This window comes from Drosophila sulfurigaster, chromosome 3 (assembly GCF_023558435.1).
Source record: "Drosophila sulfurigaster albostrigata strain 15112-1811.04 chromosome 3, ASM2355843v2, whole genome shotgun sequence".
In the NCBI taxonomy this organism is placed as follows: domain Eukaryota; kingdom Metazoa; phylum Arthropoda; class Insecta; order Diptera; family Drosophilidae; genus Drosophila; species Drosophila sulfurigaster.
The window spans coordinates 6,511,558-6,530,252 of record NC_084883.1 but is presented as its reverse complement, the minus strand read 5'-3'; the positions used below and the strand labels follow the sequence as shown (position 1 = coordinate 6,530,252).

The window sequence follows — 18,695 nt, the reverse complement described above, 5'->3', positions numbered from 1 at the left end:
GGCTTTAAGCTGTGATTATTTAGTCGTGTTTGGCTTGGTGTTTGACAGTCATCTAAAAACATTATTTGATTAGCGTTGAAATAATGCTGAGATTGTCAATTATTTGCATAGTTTTATTGTTTTATGTAACAATTGTAATATGCGATGGAGAATACATACCGAATCTCGATAAATTGGGAAACTTGACAATAAAATATGGCAACACAACCGAAATTCGTTTTCATTTAAAAGACCCCAGCAATATTTTGGTCCAATCGCAACTCGATCTGATACGGTGAGTATTCGAAATATTTGATTTGTTTTTAAACATATTATAAATTTATCAATATATAGATTGGAACAAATTCGACAAGGCACATTGCTTGATCAACTGTTGGAGAAGTTTCACCAGTTGACTAGCCTAGAGCACCAACAGTTTCCTGGTAGCTGTGCAGAGGCGACAGCTCTAAATCGTAATTCGGGTATCTACCAGATTCGTATTCCCGATTACAGTGTGCATCCGTTTATTGTCAGTTGCGATGAGGATTCGCATGGCGGTGGCTGGACAATTGTGCTACAGCGTCAAGATGGAAGTGTTGACTTCTTTCTTTTTTGGAAGCAATATAAAAATGGGTTCGGTAACGTAAAAGGCGAGTTCTTTATAGGCCTAGAAAAGCTGTATGCCATGACTAAAGAGCTGGACCAGGAACTGATCATACTCATGGAAGATGTGAAGGGAGAGAAGAGATATGCAAAATACAATCGATTTGCGATTGACAGTGAAGCGAATCAATATGCCTTGAAAGTCTTAGGCGAATATTCCGGAGATGCGGGAGATTCATTGAGTGCCCATGTAAATCACAAGTTTACAACCCAAGATCGCGATAACGATGGCCATAAAGACAATTGTGCAAAAATGTTTACAGGCGCCTGGTGGTATGCCAGCTGCCACACGAGGTGAGTTGTCTTGATTATCAATTTATAAATATAATACAATATACATATATTCAACAGCAATCTTATGGGGAAGTACAATGACAGCACTTTCGGAAAGGGCATCAATTGGCTGGCTTTCACGACTCACACGGCCTCCTTGAAGCGTGTACAAATGATGATAAGACCAAAAAGGTCGTGAATTACAATATTGTACTTTTCAACACTAAGCATAAATAAATGAATACATCACATTACGTCAGGTGATGAAACATCTTAGATAAAAGCTCATTAGGTAATGAAGGTTTCCCTGTGTGGAGCGTATTTAGTATCGTTTCGCAGGCCGTTGAAGATGGGCAAACTACAGCTATTGCAGTGGTACCATAACTACGCGTTAGTGCTTGGAGTCACCTCGCACAGACTGGTATCCGGAAGAGTGCAGCAATCATGGGTAACCCGTTGGTATACGGTGGTGGCGAACGTTTTCATATTGATAGCGCTGCCTGGAATGTTCTGGCTATCGGTGGAGTACATAAGGCAAACAAATTGGTTCCCGAATCTAATACCGTTCACCAGCTATATACTCTACTCGGTGTCGTACGCAGCTATATCCTATACCATACTCTCACGCAGTTGGCGGGACTGTGCTCTAGTGGAACTGGAGAGCATTGTGTGCAAAATCAATAGTCAACATCCACATCATGTGGATCGCTGTTTGGAATATATTTTCTACTTGAAGTTGGCAACAATGATACTCTTGACACTGATCGGCATGGTCATGTGTTTAATGATTCCCAATGAGCACAGATGGAATATTCTGCTCATCACATTTGTATTTCAGAATGCCATGAATATTCCACCTGTAGCCACTTATCGCTACTTTTTAGCTCTCTGGTATATTGCTTCTTCATATCAATCGATCAATCGCCGTCTGAACGAACTTGTGAATGCCTTCGAATCCAGATTACCCAAGCGCGGGGAGCGCGAGGAATTGTTCCGTTTGTGGTCGATGCATGCGGTGCTTGGACGATGTACTTTGAAGATCAACAAGGTGTATGAATTCCTCATGCTGGCCGCACGATTTGAATTTGCGACATTCTGTGTGATCTACGGGTATTGGGGAATGCTCTTTGCGTTTGCCGTCGACACTCCCATTTATGCGATTATGTTTGGATGCTTCAACTACTGGATTCGTTTTTTAGACTTTTATCTGCTGGATGCAATGTGCGATCTGACAATTCATTATCAAAACAATTCTTATCATGGAGTCACCGAGGGACATTGGTTCAAAGAGGTATTGTCTATGACTATCATATTGGCCTCTGCTAATTTGAGCTTTCTTTTGCAGTTGAATTACTACTTATTATATACGAAATCATCGAAATTTGAAATATCAGTTTGTGGCCTTTACACAGTAAATCGTAGTCGCTGGTTTCAAATGCTCGGCTCTCTCACGACATTCACTTTATTGCTGCTGCAATTTCATTTGATTTTAAAAGATAAATTCACACTGTAGACAAAAGTGTATTTCGAGTCGCATTTTCAATTGGCTTTAATAAACTACATTTACTTGATTATTCGTGCGGTGATTCAAAAATTGGTTCATCCCATTAAGAACGGGACTTATTTAATAGTTTTCCATAGAAGGCCAAATGAAGGGAAATGCCAAGAAATTGATCACGTTTTTGCTTTGCCATTGTGTTATTTATTTTGTTTTCTTCTTCGCGTTTGCATCGCATACAAGCACATTACACATACAAACTCGTACAATCTACAATAACAATAAAAGGCAAGAAGAGCACTGCAGAAGCCAATAATTCCTGTTCGATAATTTCCAAATGAATGCGTTCCGCAAATAAATTTTCCTTTGACAGCAGCAGCAAAGCGTTGAAATTTTAAATCGAAATCACGTTTTGCTGTTGCATACTTTTTGGCGTATGCACATCTGCTCAACAACATGCGTACGTGAGAAAAGTTACGTTATACACACACACACACACACACTCAAACTCACACTAACTTATAAACTTATTTATATTTTACATACATAGTATAGTATTTTCTGTATGTTCGTTTACTTCCGTCGGGTTGGGCAGAGGTGTTGCATAGATAAAATCAAATAAAATAAATCAAAACATAATTTTTGCGCAGCAAATTCGTGTCTACAAATCTAATTCCTTTCGTTGGCGAACGTGTTAAATTTATTGCGATTTATACGGTTTTCCATTTATGATTGCCATTCCATGTTTATCTGTACTTTAAATGTTGCTAGTTCTCGATTGAGTTTACTGATAAAATATCCTTTTTTGTAGCTTAGTTTTTGTGATTTTGTAATTATAAGAGAGGCTTTGTTGTTGCTGGTAAACAAGTAGACACTAAGTAGAAGGCTGCAAACAAATGAAAATGTAGTTAAATCCATTTAAATTAGCATTCACATGTCAACACAATTATGTTGGATAACAACGGCAACGATTTATGTGCACGTGAAGAGTGCCCAAGTTACATAATGCCAAACTGCTCTCCCTTGTCCCTTATGTCTGTCCCTCCAGCACTCACACAGACAGACAGACAGACAGACACATTCGTAGTCACACTCGCATAAGCACGTAGCAGAATTCGGAGTTGTTGGGAGGTAGGAGGCGGTAGGCGTGGCCCGGAGCTTGGCAATTGTCAAAATTGCCGCCATAATTCACGTGTTGCCAGCAACAGAGACAGCAACAACACAGCTCACAGTGAATTGAATTGAAGCAAATGCTCAAAATGCAAATTACGCAATGATTTACATTTCGATTGACATATTTTAGGCCAACTGTTTGCAGTACATACTCGTATTATCTCCAGGATACCCCCTCCCCACCCTCTGGCAGTTCCACCCTTTGCTTGTCGGCCCGCGGTCGTAATTCAAAAATACATCTCCAACCAATCTTCAAAATTGATGTCAATGATGTGCGTTGACAGGGCACGTCAGTCGGCCAAAGTCTTGTCGTCTTACCCTTTTGGTAATACTTCAATTGCAGTTACAAAAGAGTACTATAACTTCGTCTAACATACGTTAAACCAGCTTTATCGCCATTGTCTTCAAAGTACATAGAGAGAAAAAGCAAGTTCTTTCGTTTTTGAATCAAGAATTGCAGTATCGAAACTGAAAATTCTATATTCAAGAGGTTTTTAAAAATTCTTGATTTAAAAATGTTGGCATCATTTTAAAACATTGTTCTTTAATTTAAAGTTATGAAATTAAATACTTTTATTTATTTATTTATTTATTTTTGTATATTAGTGTTTTAGCTTGTGTGATTCAAGCTCAGAATTCTACATTCAAGAACTTTCATAAAATTGTTTATTTAAAAATGTGGGGATAATTTTATTACATTGTTCTTAAGTTTAAAATTCAAATCAAATATTTTTTGGTATATTTTTTTTTGTATATGAGCGTTTGCTACTTTAAAACATGTTTCTATTATATGTATTTAGTTGTTACACATTTCAGTTTTCAATATTCGTTACGATGTTTGAAGTTATATATCCGAAGCGACTAAATATTTAAGCCTCAGAATTTAGGATAGAAAGTACAACATTCGCTCTACAAAGATTCACAATTTTTCGATTTATTTTTGATTTTTTTGGTTTTTTTATTTATAGGAATAAATCATACTTATTTCATTTAGAATTAAGCTTGTATGCATTAAAGAACGACATAATTAGTTTTCACTTAAATACATATTTGGGTTTTTTGATTTGTTTCGTTCGTTTATACTTTTAAGAATAATTTGTCTAAAAATTATAAAGCTTAAGCATGAACCGTTCTAAATTAATTCTAGACCGAGACGGAATTGATTTAAGAATTTAATTTTGTAGAACGCGTTATACTGCTCTTTTTGCTGAGCGTACTCCTTATGCGTTTGTATTTCCCTTATATTATACTATATATATTACATTACTTGGACAGTCGTTATTAGACAGTCTCTCGTAAAATGGCGCAAGATGCGTTATATTATATTATGATTTTCAATGGCGAACAGCATGAAAATGGCACTTGAGAATGCCCAGAGCCAAAGTAAGAATGCATGGCGACACAATGGCGCCACAATGCACCTGCAATGACAACGCAGCAAACATTTTTCATGAATCGTTTTCTGGATGGTGTGGGGTTGGCGAGCCGCAAACAAAGACAGCGAGCCAACCGAGTGTGGTCATCAATGCAACTTGGAGTCAAGCACACGAGCATGCTGAATGGCCTGACTTGCATTTTGTAGCAACTCCTCGGCCTCGGTCTCGGTCTTGGTCTTAGTCTCAGACTCGGTCTCGGCACGTAAATTCAATGATAACAATACAGCGAGCAGCGTGATGAAGGCTGTATGCTGGACCTGGTTGAGCTTTGCAAACTTTGCTCACCAAATACAATAAGGAATGACAGGCCCAAAAAACTTTTAATGATGCCGCAAAGTCGTTGAACCAAACTGCTGTCTGGCATTGCCAAGAACCAGATGAATTCGTAAGACCGATGCCGAGATGCCTTGAAGTAATCAGAGAAATGTACACACACTACTATGTATGTGTACAACACTTTTCTTACACACACACAAGAGTAATGTGCTGGTTGCGAGTCCCCTGCTGCTTGCCCCTCACCACTTGGAAATATGTGTCAACTGTACCCTGGTGCTCCAGTTCCACAAGGACCAGGAGCAGGAGCAAAGTGAAAGTTTATTTGGGGGCCGACGCGCACTGCACTAAAAGTTTGATGTTTCTTTTTTTTGCCTTAAAATGTTGTGTGGCTTGTTCTTGGCAAGTTGCTCAGTAAATGCACCCACACACTGCACACTATACACACACACACACCCACACACACATACACTCAGTAGCAGCTGTTTTGTTTTCAAGTGCAAAACTTGACACCAACTTATGACGAAATTCCATTCCATTAGCTGCCTTACCAAAAAGAATGCAGCCAACTGGTAAGTACTTAAGACAGGCGAACACCAAAGTTCTTTAAGCTAAAATTATTATTTTATTTAGCCGACTTAAAGTAAAGTATTGACTACTAGAGTAAAAAGCTATTAGCGGCCATAGAAGCCACCACCGCCTGCAGATGCTGAGGCTGAGGCACTTGCACTGGCACCACCGAATCCACCACCGTATCCACCGGGATAGCCGCCGTAGCCGCCTGGATAGCCTCCATATCCTCCTGGATAACCGCCATAGCCTCCGTAGCCGCCGGGGAAACCGCCAAAGCCGCCAAAGCCATGATGACGATGATGGCCAAATCCGCCACCAAATCCGAACTGTGGCCGTGCCTCCATCAGGCAGAAGAGCGCGAAGATCACAACAACGAATACCAAAGTAGCTCGCATCTTGACTTGAGTTCCGTTCACAATCAGTTTGATTTCGAAATGTGCGTGCTCGCTTTAGATACTGCCTATTTTATATAGAAACTTCTAGTCTGGTTGCAAACAGAACTGGATCTGTGATGACGATAATCGTCATCACCATCATCATCATCATCGTTATGATGACGCTTTGAAGTGTGTACGAATTTCGTTCTTTCTAATTAATGGATGTAGGCCCCCTTAGGCGAACCGGTTACAGGTTAAGATTTTCGCTCTTCACTACTTCAGCATCGATGGGGAATTTTTTGGGGAATCACTTTGTCTGCCGCTCTGTCTTCTTTCTTCTTGTTATAATATATTCAACTGCGTTTTGCTTGTTTTTGGTTTTTTTTTTGGTTATCACATTGGCAGAGTTAGGTATCTATATATATTTGTAAACAAATGTTAATAAACTCATCCATCTGGTTTCTATTTGAATCAAATTTGTATTTTGATACCTTCTCCTGACAAATTGTGACTTGTTTGCGATTGTTTATTTTATTTACTCAAAGGTCAACAATTTTAAAGATAATCACAAGTATTTTTTCTAAATTATGCTAAAGCATGTGACAATGTTTGTTGTTCATTTTGTGATGATAACATGTTGTGATGTCATGGGTTTTACGTCGCATAGTTGCCCGATGATTCAATAAAGAAAATAAACATGTGATTAAGTAAGCAAAGTTAAATAGCTCAGATATTAAAATGATCAAGCAATAGAATTTGTCAACAACAAAATTTTCAGTTTTACGTGTATTAACTATGCCCAGAAGAAGAAATTATGATCATCGAATGGCCGCAGGCCGTTGTGATGCTTCGGTCAAGCGCACCTGGAACATGATCTGCAGTGGAGAATATCCCGAAGACATGGCCGACAAGTACGGCGGATATTTATTGAATGATGGCGAACCCTACAGCGTATTCAGCATGGAAAAGAAACAAACACATTATTTGATTTTCTTTCGCAGTGAAGCGATTGCCAACTGCAAAACTCTGGAGTTTGTTAATTCTACGTTTTTCCGCTGCTTCGGAGGTGTGGGAAAACCGAAACCTCTCAGCTATCCCCGTAGTAAATTGTCGTGCGTCAACTATTCCTTTCGGATGACAGATGAATTGGTCTCCTATTGCACCACCAGATATTTACCGAGTAATGAGTTTTCGGCCATTTTGTATGCCGAGTATGAAGAAAAAGTGACGGATAATGCTAGGGAATATAATTGTAGCTCATTCTTAAATATGAACGTTTGGCTGCTCTTAGTAATAGTTATAATCTCATTGTTTGTCATCATTCGACTGAGATAATAGTGGGGCAGCATGTATGTAACCAGAGTATGTAATCAACAGAAGAACAGATAGTAAACAATAATTTAATTGAACGATGTAACCAGAGTATGTAATAAACAGATTAATAGAAAATGTACAATAATTTAATTAAACGCATTAACTGCTTTATAGTAATTGTTGCTGATACTTAGGAATGAGTAGGAATTATTTAATATCTGCCTAATAAGTAATATTTACAGTCTCCCAATTGAGTTCATATTTTGACAGTTCGCGAGTCAACTCCGGGTGACATCGTCGTGGTGCACATTCAACATAAATGGTTCTTTTACAGTCACAAATCTCATCACCCTCGTCATAACATTGGTCTGGGCTCAAGAAGCTGTCAAGAGGGCTGCGGCTGCGCCTCGGATCGTCTTTCATCTGACAGGACAGAAGCCAACAGAACAGAACAGAACAGAAGTGGCCCTTGTCAAGATGTTTTCCGTGGCATCACAACAAACATATGTATCTACTTATATGTATGAGTGTGTGTGTGGGTGCTCATTCATCTGTTTTGATGTGTATGAATAATTACTTTTTAACAGACGCAAAATTATCACCTAATTATAGAGATTTGTGTGTAATGCGCCATATAAGTGAGATTTTGGCTGTGTTTTAAAGTCATAATTATGTTGGATTCAATAGGATTGAATCTGTAAATGGAATATGTAGTAATTTCCTATATCTAGATATTCTCAGCGAATTGCAGTTGCATTTTATAAAATTTATAAACTGTCAAGCTACGACTGAAATAGATATGCGAACTCGGACAAAACGTCCTGTTTGCCCTGGAATTTCTGCCTGACATTTGATTTGACAGTTTTTATTCTCTCTCTCTCGTACTCTCTCTCTTGTTATGTGTGCAACGTATGTGGGTTTGTATTTTTTCCCTACGCAAGGGAGTTCATTTACTTTTAAACACTAGATATGTTAGACGGCGGTCATTTACTTAGTTCAGCGAAAGAGCTAAGGTGACGTGGTTCCTAACGTGGTTTCTTTTTTTTTTATTAATTTTCTGTATTTAAATTGTGTATAAACCTTGGAATACATTTTCTGTGGAAATGTGTATTGATTTCCAAATTTGAAGAAAATTCAACAGGAAAAGAATACTTGTAGGCATCCCAAAACAAAATGCAAATATGTTTACCCTAATCAATTGTGATTCTAAGTGTATTTGAGCGTCTTCTATGCCTGGGATAAATATTTATCTTCCTTTTTATTTTGCTTTATGCAAAGTTCTGCAACATGTAGCATGTCAGCAAATGTCGTGGCTCAGTTAATTTCCCGTCCTTGTATTCCTTGGCAACAACTATGTACTACTTATATGTGTACAGATATTTTGCCGCATCGCAAAAGGACAAAACGCATTCTTCCTTTGTGCTGCCTTTCAAGCATTATTGCAATTTTGTAAATATTGTAAAAATGCTTAATACACATGGGGCACTCATCGCTCTTACTGCCACCACTCGTTCTCTTTCTATCTATGCCTCTCTCTCTCTCTCTCTCTTTATGCAAATTAGTGGTAGATACCGTATACATTCCAAATGTTAATTTGCATTTTTTGCAACTCCTTGCGTTCTCTACTGTCATGTTGAAAAGGGAATTTTTTTCTTTTTATTTGCATTTAAACTTTTACATGGTACTTGTTAACCTTTTGTCTATTAAGGGGATAGCACCAAGACATGTATGTGTGTGTGTGAGTGTTTGCCAAAGAAAGAAATTCCCCTAATGCCACCTTATTGCTTTAGGTGCTTAAAATAAGAGATGGAAAATAAGTTAGAGCGAGGCTTTGCCATATGATAAATTACATTGGCTTTTTTCGAGATTTGAGGAGAAACCTTAATTCGTTCAACTCTTTAACCTTTAAATGTCGATTTACTTCAGTTTCCCCACAGGTGCTCTTTACTGTCTACGAGTTTATTTCAACATTTCAACATTTCAGCATTGTAGTTTGTCTGTTTATTATGGCAATCTGTCTTTTTAATTGCTTTCAACACCGAGTTGGCCACAATCCTAATGTATTTGGTAATAGTGGGTTGTGGCTTCTCACAAAGTTCTCCCTTACCTTTCTTTTGATTGCTCGCCTGTTTTCTTTGACTTTAATTAAGTTGTGTTATACAAATTAACACATGCGGGTAATAGCTACACACACACAGGCACATATAAGCACACACACACGGGCTTGTATCTGCCATATGCACACTCAAACAAAGGCTTGAATATGAATTTTTAATTAATTCATCAATCCAAGTAAATAATTAAATCAGCAATGTCAATTTGGCAGGCCACTGACAGCACCATAATTGAAAAGCTGAAAAGTTGAAAATAAGAAAAAATATTCCATTTAAGGGAATATTTTGCATAGATAACGTATGTATATAAATTACATCCCATTCCCTTTGATTGGAATGTCTTCAAAGACATATTAGGTTAATTTGAATTATTCATAATTTGGATTAATTAATGTGGCTACATAAATACGATTTAATTGCGCTGACGTTTTATTTCCAAAAAATTAATTTAATTAAGAATGCATTTTATTATTGATGGGTGTTTTTAATTGCAAAAAATTACCTTTAATAATTACTTGAACAGTTCCGAAATTTAGAATATACATATTTGATTTTGGACAATTGTATATGGTATCTGAAAATTTATCAATAATTTTTCTAATATTATCAAATCAATATGTTGCTTTTTAATGGGTTCACTTCTCGTTTAATTTTTTTTTGTAATAAGTTAACTTGAATTATATATAATTTGGGTTAAGCAAGATTTGTATTATTGATGGGTGTTTTTATTTGCAAAAAATTATCTTTAATAGTACCTGAACACTACAGAAAATAAATACCACTTTATTTTGTATAATATATAGTTTTATTGTGAGTGCAGAATCTTTTTATGTGATAGCTGAAAGTTTCATTAAAATTTTCTCAATATTATTAAAAAATATTTTTATTTTTTAAAGGGTTCACTTCTCGTTTATTTTTCTATATAAATATTAAAAAGTCAGGTATAATTCAATCTTAATTCATTCTAATAATTATGTTATGTGAATAGAGCAATTTTGCTAATTGAAATACATTTAAGTCTATGCTTTGGCTCTCAAGGGTGCCAGCAGTATCATCAAAGGGACGGATAAGCGTTCTTCGCATAGTTCGCTGCCATACAGTAATTGGGCGCCCCAAAGAACGAGCAGACGCCGCTGCTGCTGGTCGGGTTTGCTGCGAATCCGCTGTAGCAGTTGGTATAGTTCTGACAGGAGCGCAGCTCTAGTGGGGCAAAGTTGAGGGCATAAGCGCCAGGAGGTCCTGTGTGTGAGAGATTCGGGTATTTGTGGATGTTGTTGGGTATGGGAGCTGGCACCAGTTGAGTGGCTGCATCCAAGAGGGGACGACCTATGCTGACACTGCGCTCATTTCGCCGGAATTTGGCTCGACGATTCTGGAACCAAACCTAGATTGAGGAAATAAAAAAGTTGGTGATGATTGCCTTTTTTTTTTGCTATATTTATTTATCTCACTTGAACTCGTGCCTCGCTCAGATGCACTTTTGTCGCCAGCTCCTCCCTCACGAAAGCATCTGGGTAATGCGTTCTCTCGAATACTTTCTCCAGGGCCGTGAGTTGTGCTGAGCTAAAGGTGGTGCGATTGCGTCGGGGCTTTCTTGAGTGCCCAGATGTCAGATTGTTGGGGTAATCAACGGTGGCGGTGCCTGTAAGCGGAAGACAATTATGAAACAATTTAGGAAAATCTTTCACTTTTGTTGAGATTCTGGGAAGTGGTGCAATTTTGATGGCATTGCACGACAGCCTCGTAAATAATCGATAAGTGCCCGGACATCAATTAATTCGACAGCCCAGGATTTTTGGTATGTTTTTATGGTCGTGCATCCATAAAATTTTGCATTCTGTTTGATCCTTTTGGCTCTGCTTATTGTCATCTGGGGGAAGGTCATAAACAAATGGCATGGGTCATAAAATATATACTATCATCTCGCGTCGTCAACATCGCCGGGCAGCTGTCTACTAATTTTAGGTGGCAACCCGACGACAAAGCAAACGCAAGAAATTTACGATCTATTAATTAAACTGAAATTGTGACATTAAGCGACAATAAGCGAGAGGCAACTTTCACTAATTGATTGCGCTGGCCAAGTATTTTCATTTTGGAAAGCATTCCGAGAAATATGGGAAAACCGATAAACATGTGTACATATCTGATTGTATCTACATATGTACATATATACAATGTGCGCAAAGAATAGACACTAAGTAGACATAAGTAAATTTTTTGTGATATTCATACCAAGTCTTTGGTGACTACCGTTTAATTCAAAGAAAAAGTTAATAGAATTAATAAAAGTTACACTATAGAAAAGTTTTAAAACAATAAAAATTATATATGAAACTTCATTATAAGATTATAAGTTCTATTTACCATATTTTTTGAAATATGAAATATTAAACAAGAATCACTAACATTATTAATAAATGATGTTGAAATTATTAATATTGTTTTTTTAAATATCAAAGAATTCAAACAACCATTTTAAAAATTTCCTTATATTATTTAAAACAAATTTATAGAAAAAGTAAAGTCATTATTACATTGATAAATCAAACAAATTTATAAGACGAAATAATAGGAAACAAAAGATACATTAAACAAATGTAATATTTGAGTTGATATAAACAATTTTGAATAGGTTATTTAACCCTAGAAAATCACAGAAGCTTTGGTTGGCACGATATTAGTGATAATGATGATTATTTTAAACTTTAAAATTGGTATGAAGCTCTAATGAAAAATTATGGTTTAATAAAAATAAATTATTTACAAATTTGTTTGTTGTTGTCTGTAGAAAAGAGTATTTTTCTTATTATTAAAAAAAATTGTGTTGTGGTCAATATTGTTATTTATTAATTTAATTGAAAACAAGTAGAGTCGAGTACGCTCGACAATGAGTCACCCATTTTCAATAATAGCAAATTAATACTGTATCGATTATAAAATATACCACAAAAATATATCAAAAATACTGAAATATACTAAAATCTTTATTTCGCACATGAATATATACTTCATCAAAAATACACCATATATTGTAATTATTTTCAACCGTCATTAGTATAGGTTTATTTTAGATATATTTGATTTTGTACTCTATCTATTTAAATTTCTACTTCTATCTTCGAATTGTCTAAATAATACCTTATACATTTTGCATTCTATTGAGAGTCATAAGATTTATATGTTTTCACCTATAGCAGAATTGAATTTGTTGTGCGTTGTGGCGTTGTTGAACCCATAAATGATAAATTTGAATTGAAATGAGCTGAGAATTTATGATATCATGCGCAAGCAGGCAGAAGATGTATGTATACTCGCTTGCCTAGTTGGGATAGGATATGCATATATGTGATGATATGTGATTTATGTAGGTGACTGCAGCTGTGTGTGTAGGTGAGTGTGTAAGAGTGTGCGTGTGTGCGTCAGTGGCAACTCATGCATGACATCTAGGTGCCATATGTGGGCGACATTCGCTCATTTATGCCGCCGCCAATTGCATATCCAAATGTCTGACAGTGTCATCTTGATGCATTTTTGTTGCTGTTGTAGTTGCTGCTGCCGTTGCTGTTGTGGTTGCGGCTGAGCCACCGTTTTATGTAGGCCCGTACTTCATGTCTTATGCCTCTGTCACAGCATTGGCGGCGGGATGTCAACATTAAAGGCGCTTCTCTCGCTCTCTCTCTCTTCTCCATCTCTATCCGTTCAAGGCGACATGTTGTCTGTTGGCCTGGTTGTTGTCCTTGTTGTTGCTGTTCAGGTTGTCAACGGCATAATTTGCTATGAAATATGCGCGTCCTATTGTGATAGCTGGCAATGGCAATGCTATCAGAAGCTGTCTTTCAATCGCTAGTTTTTCCTTTTTGGTAGCATTTCCGACGACTGCAGCAACAGCAGTCACACAGACAAGCGGACTAGCAGACAGACAGACAGACAGCCAAAGAGACAGACAGACAGCACTTCAACATTGTCAACATGACAAAACGTAATCAAAGCTGACATGATATTCCCTCAGAGGCCGCATGCCTTTGAACAAGCGAAAGCGCCCAGCACAGCACAGCATCAGCATCAGCATCAGCGAGCATCAGGCATCAGCCACCAGGGCAGTGCCTATATTTTCCAAGTGGAGCATAAAACGACCAGCCAGATCGCAGTACTAGCTGCAGCCCCCCTTTTCCAGCTCAACCAGGCCGCCTATCCCGCGTGTGCTGTAAATGGTTGAGGCCAGAGGCGTGTGTTTATTTTTGTCATTGCTTGGATTGTAACATGTGCCAGTCTCAGTTCCATTCGCTTTTCCTTTTCCTTTTCTTTCCCATCCCATCCCAACCCATCCCTTCCGTTTCTCATGCCTATCGCAGTTCATGCTTTTCTGATTGAGGTTTCCCTTTCGGTTTTCACATCTCGTGTTCGGCTCTTGCTTTCTTTTTATTAAGCTGCAACTGTTTTTTATCGCTCGTTGCCCGATTCGCTGGCAATTCAAATTAAACATCTCGTTTTCTACCCCTCTCTGGGGACCTCATTGGGCACTGCAGTTGCTCCTATGAAGTGCTTGGCATACTGCATAACGTGCCGCTGATCTACGATGCAACTCTGCGGACAGCCTCGCTGACAAATTGAGACAAATGGCGTGGGTAAAAGATTTGGTTGGGTAAACCAAAAAAATAAAATAAAATGCACTGAATTTATTTCCTGATGATTACCACCCTGAAGAAGACGTTTGGTTGAGTTAAAAAATGTATTTGTACAATCATTTTACAAATCTGTCGAGGGTGTTTAAGAAGTGAGGAAATTGATATTCAATGCTAAGTTATCCAATTGAATTATAGCTGATTAAGAAGAATAAACATTCATTTATTGCAAAAGTTTTTTATAAAGACCTAATATTAAAAAGATTTATTTAAATTAAGAATATATTTAATAATCTTTGAAATTCCTAAACATCTAAGACTGCTCGACCATGAGATACACTACGCCCTTCAGTTTGTAATTATAACACGTTGTAGACACTCAAATACAAAAACCTTACACATTCTTTAAACATGTATTTGCATAAGTACAAGTTTAGTACAAAATATTCTTTAAAAATGTCTTTTTATCTGATATTCTAATTTATATCGCAGTCAAAAATATATTACGTTATACATCATTAACTTTAAAAACAAGTAAGAAGTTACAGTGTGCTCGACTGTGAGATGCCCGCTACCCATTTTTAATAAAGGGAAAATATTGCGGTATTATTTTAAAAATATACCGAAAATACTAAAAATGGTATGTTTGGTATATTGATATAGTACACCATTCAAAATATACCATAGACGGCACAATGTACCAGATTGTTGTCCAAAGCAACTAAGAGCCCTAGTAAGCAGGCGTTTTTGCCCATACAAAAGTATTTCTTTAATAACTTCCACAATTTTTATATGATCGCAACCAAATTTTCAGGAATCATAACTACTATAGTAGTTATTGTATATACCAAAATTCTCTGGCTTTGAAATTAGCTTTTTATTAAATTTTTTTGATTTGCGGGGGCGGAAGTGGGCGTGGCAAAAAATTGAAACAAACTTGATCTGCGTGCAAACATAACAAATGCTGTCGAAAATTATAGCTCTATCTCTTATAGTCTCTGAGATCCAGTGTTTCATACGGACAGACGGACATGGCTATATCGTCTCGGCTGTTGACGCTGATCAAGAATATATATACTTTATAGGGTCGGAGATGCCTCGTTCTATCTGTTACATACATTTCCTGCCGGCACAAAGTTATAATACCCTTCTACCCTATGGGTAGCGGGTATAATCATATACTAAAAAGTTCTGGCATTCATTCATTATTTATTGTATGTCGGAATTGAAACAGGAAAAAACCTGTAAGTCTATAATAGACTCAATATTTTAATTATTCTAGATTCGGGATTAAAATGTAGTGCCACATGGAAGTTATTTTCTTATTTTGCGCTTTTAATGCACTTTGTTTCAAACTTATGGTACTTATTTTTTTCGAATTTTCATTACAACAAAAAAGATTATTCATATAATCTTTTAATTCGTCGTTATATTTTTCCCGTTCTTTATTGCACTGTTTTCCGAGATAAATTTTATGTCGCATTGGAAAAAACTAAAATCATACTAAATATTTTGAGTGGAACCCTTAAGAGCAGAACAAATTTAATTAGCTATTGTAACTAACACGTTCTTTAAAGTGCGTTTCAAAGTGTAGCAATATTATTAATGGCATAATAGCATTATTAATAACATAATTAATGGGACAAAAACACTCTACTCGAGAATGCTTTATTACTAACAAAAGGTGTTCATCAATAAAAAAAAACACATTTGTAACTAACCATATCGGAGCTTTAAAACAAATACATACGCGAAAATCGATTAAAAAATAGCAATCAATTGTTTTAACATATATGTTATTTATAATGGTTTCATAAATTATGTGTATATGTTTGAGTGATTTTTAATCGTGTAATCTGCTTCTGACTGGTGCTCATGGGAATAATTTTTATATATTAACGTCAAGTTTCTATAGTCGAGAAAATAAATATATTTTGAAATATTGTGCTTTCAATTATCCATTAATTCATAAAAAATTGTTTCATAATTGAATAAAACATTTTTGTTTTCACTTTTAATTATAAATATTGTGTGAGAAATTAAATAACACATTTTAAAAACAAAAATAAATAAGTAAGAAAGCTTCAGTGTGCTCGACTGTGAAATATCCGCTACCTATTTTCACAAGAAACCAAGGATATATCCCAAAATACTAAAATATACTAACTAATATGCCGTATTTTCTGCCATAGTCCCTACAAATTGCATCTGGTGGCTACCAAATTTGGAAAACATAAATACATATTGTATGTTCTAGCTTCAACATTACGCTTAAGCGTGGTATAGACATACATAGCAATTGCTATTCGCTTTCATAAAGTCAAAATAGTATAGTAAAATATAAATAATAAAAAGCAACGCCAATTTTAAAATCATAAAAATATATATTCATATACAAATATATGTATATATATTGAATGTTGAGTAAAATATTTGAAATTAAAATCGTTTATAAGATTTGGGATATATTAGATAAGGACTTGATTCGCTAAAAGTCCTTACATAGTAGTAGATTTCATTATATTTATATTAGACTTACCAAAATTATTAGACATTTCCAGAGGCAATTTGCTCTTTGCATGCGCATCCTGTTTCAATTCAATAAGATTATCAACGGAGAATCTGTGCATTTTGTCAAGCTCTCTTCGATTTGAACTGAGTTTATCCTTCGAATAGAAACCATCGTGCAGCTTCTGCTCCAGTTCCATTGGATGTGGCTGTGAGGGATACGCGACCTCAGCGGATGACAGAGAGTGAGGTAGAGATACAGATGCAGATGCAGCTGCGGATGCGGATGCAGATTCAGGCCCGGATGGATTGGATGCTGCCGACGGGATTGCCGATGTGGCGGCATAATAGAAATTGCCGGCATTGCCGACGGGCAGCGAATGCAACTGCTGCTGATAGTTTAACATGGTTGACAAATTGAATTTAAATTTCTTAAATCACTTTATCAATCACTGTTTTAGCTAATTGAACAATTGGTTCACAGTGACAAGCGCGTTGACAATGACACTGCTGATGATGATGATGACGGAGATAATGAGAGGAATAGAATGCAACACAATTCAATTAGGTATGCGAATTGTGCGTTAAAATTCTTCATTTGTCTCTCTAATTGTATGCTGATTGAATTAATTTATTTCGTTTCACTGCCACGTTGCACGTTGCGTCTTCTTGGGGGCATCCTGCGCGAACTTGGATAATTGGATTAGCACACAACACATAAACGAGTTAATTACGATAATTGTCGCGACGATACTAAACCGTGCCAAAGTCGTGTGCCCACTGAAATTAGCCTCAAGATGCGAGCAAATGCTCGCCTCGTATCCAAAAGATATCCATCCACACACACGCACACATGCACATCTGTATGTGCTTTGAGCAAGAGTCTTTCAAGCATGTTTGCTCTCTTTTTCTCGCTATGAACGATCGTGCCTAATTATAGCATTCAAATGCTATTGGCTGTTCCATAAGATCTGTGCCTTCCGATCCGACATTTTGGGGGCGTTCACTTTGTCGATGCTCTTGTGCCTAGTAAAATCAGATGAAATACGAGGTGAAAAGTAGCAACAAGTTCTCGTTGCATTTAAATAGCAATAAATACCAATTATGTGGGACGGTGTGCGTAGCCCGCCTCCTATCCTTGGCATAACTGTTGCTGTTGCTGCTCCATTTTCACAGGATGTGCATGAGAAGTAGTGCATCAAGTACTTGAGTTTCGAGCTGGGCATAAATCTTGGCACGCACAATGTTTGTCATCCTTTCCAGCTAATTTCCATAACCACAACATGATGTTAATGTTCCTCTTGCACTGCCACTGCCAGCATGACATGCCCACGAGCTCAGCTCAGCTCAGCTCAGGGAGCGGAACGTGGGCGGAACTGCCAGTTAAGTGCATCGCTTGTTACGGCTCCTGTTGTTGATGTTCTTGTTGTGTATCATTTGCAGCTGATACAGCTCTGTTTGCATTGGGATGTGTCTATTTGCGGCCTGATAATTGATGGTGCTTGGTGTTTATTACGCAATAGGTCACGTAAACCAACTTGTGTTGGCTGATATGTGAGAATTATTGTACAATATGTGTCCGGTATCACTGTATAGAGTGTATGTAAAAGCTTAAAGCATCGACTTTTAGTATACAAATTGCGTTAATTGCTCTGTCAACTGCGTCGCTATGAGCCCGTCATTAGCAGTTTGCCCTTTTACTTACTTACATCTCCTCATTAGCTGCCAGCAAAGGCAAAGTCAGAGGCAAAGGCAGCGAAACTATCAACTAATATTCTAATATTCCTGACATAACCACAAGCAACGCGCCCTCATACGATTTCTTCCCCAAATTGAGCTGTCACAAAAGTTTATCCAAAGTACTTGACACTCTCCACCGCGGTAAGAAC

The 18,695-nt window shown here is 37.0% G+C and overlaps 5 protein-coding genes across 5 annotated transcripts; 3 read left to right on the top strand and 2 right to left on the bottom strand.

The window, feature by feature from the left end:
- The first annotated feature begins 11 nt into the window (after positions 1-11).
- LOC133843394 (ficolin-2-like) lies at positions 12-1,197 on the top strand. Its single transcript, XM_062276913.1, has 3 exons — positions 12-274; positions 334-936; positions 994-1,197. Exons 1-3 carry the CDS (start codon positions 84-86, stop codon positions 1,112-1,114), a joined length of 915 nt encoding a protein of 304 aa, XP_062132897.1. The 5' UTR covers positions 12-83; the 3' UTR covers positions 1,115-1,197.
- A 13-nt stretch (positions 1,198-1,210) lies between these two features.
- On the top strand, positions 1,211-2,428 carry LOC133843393 (putative gustatory receptor 59b). Its single transcript, XM_062276912.1, has 2 exons — positions 1,211-2,206; positions 2,261-2,428. Exons 1-2 carry the CDS (start codon positions 1,211-1,213, stop codon positions 2,426-2,428), a joined length of 1,164 nt encoding a protein of 387 aa, XP_062132896.1.
- A 3,541-nt stretch (positions 2,429-5,969) lies between these two features.
- LOC133845379 (neuropeptide-like protein 31) lies at positions 5,970-6,263 on the bottom strand. Its single transcript, XM_062279840.1, has one exon. It carries the CDS (start codon positions 6,261-6,263, stop codon positions 5,970-5,972), a length of 294 nt encoding a protein of 97 aa, XP_062135824.1.
- A 669-nt stretch (positions 6,264-6,932) lies between these two features.
- Positions 6,933-7,714, top strand: LOC133843706 (uncharacterized). Its single transcript, XM_062277359.1, has one exon. It carries the CDS (start codon positions 7,041-7,043, stop codon positions 7,578-7,580), a length of 540 nt encoding a protein of 179 aa, XP_062133343.1. The 5' UTR covers positions 6,933-7,040; the 3' UTR covers positions 7,581-7,714.
- A 2,863-nt stretch (positions 7,715-10,577) lies between these two features.
- LOC133843482 (ALX homeobox protein 1) lies at positions 10,578-17,648 on the bottom strand. The gene is made up of 3 exons (XM_062277055.1): positions 16,838-17,648; positions 11,125-11,315; positions 10,578-11,057 (listed from the first exon to the last, which is right to left on the bottom strand). Exons 1-3 carry the CDS (start codon positions 17,211-17,213, stop codon positions 10,728-10,730), a joined length of 897 nt encoding a protein of 298 aa, XP_062133039.1. The 5' UTR covers positions 17,214-17,648; the 3' UTR covers positions 10,578-10,727.
- Between the last annotated feature and the right edge of the window lie 1,047 nt (positions 17,649-18,695).

What these genes read in the sequence shown, in the direction of transcription:
- LOC133843394 (XM_062276913.1), top strand. Translation starts at nt 84, where the DNA reads ATGCTGAGATTGTCAATTATTTGCATAGTTTTATTGTTTTATGTAACA. An exon ending in TCGCAACTCGATCTGATACG is followed by an intron (nt 275 to 333) that starts GTGAGTATTCGA and finishes ATCAATATATAG; the next exon opens with ATTGGAACAAATTCGACAAG. An exon ending in TATGCCAGCTGCCACACGAG is followed by an intron (nt 937 to 993) that starts GTGAGTTGTCTT and finishes TATATTCAACAG; the next exon opens with CAATCTTATGGGGAAGTACA.
- LOC133843706 (XM_062277359.1), top strand. Translation starts at nt 7,041, where the DNA reads ATGCCCAGAAGAAGAAATTATGATCATCGAATGGCCGCAGGCCGTTGT.
- LOC133843393 (XM_062276912.1), top strand. Translation starts at nt 1,211, where the DNA reads ATGAAGGTTTCCCTGTGTGGAGCGTATTTAGTATCGTTTCGCAGGCCG. An exon ending in AGGGACATTGGTTCAAAGAG is followed by an intron (nt 2,207 to 2,260) that starts GTATTGTCTATG and finishes TTTCTTTTGCAG; the next exon opens with TTGAATTACTACTTATTATA.
- LOC133843482 (XM_062277055.1), bottom strand. Translation starts at nt 17,213, where the DNA reads ATGTTAAACTATCAGCAGCAGTTGCATTCGCTGCCCGTCGGCAATGCC. An exon ending in GGAAATGTCTAATAATTTTG is followed by an intron (nt 11,316 to 16,837) that starts GTAAGTCTAATA and finishes TTCCGCTTACAG; the next exon opens with GCACCGCCACCGTTGATTAC. An exon ending in TGAGCGAGGCACGAGTTCAA is followed by an intron (nt 11,058 to 11,124) that starts GTGAGATAAATA and finishes TCCTCAATCTAG; the next exon opens with GTTTGGTTCCAGAATCGTCG.
- LOC133845379 (XM_062279840.1), bottom strand. Translation starts at nt 6,263, where the DNA reads ATGCGAGCTACTTTGGTATTCGTTGTTGTGATCTTCGCGCTCTTCTGC.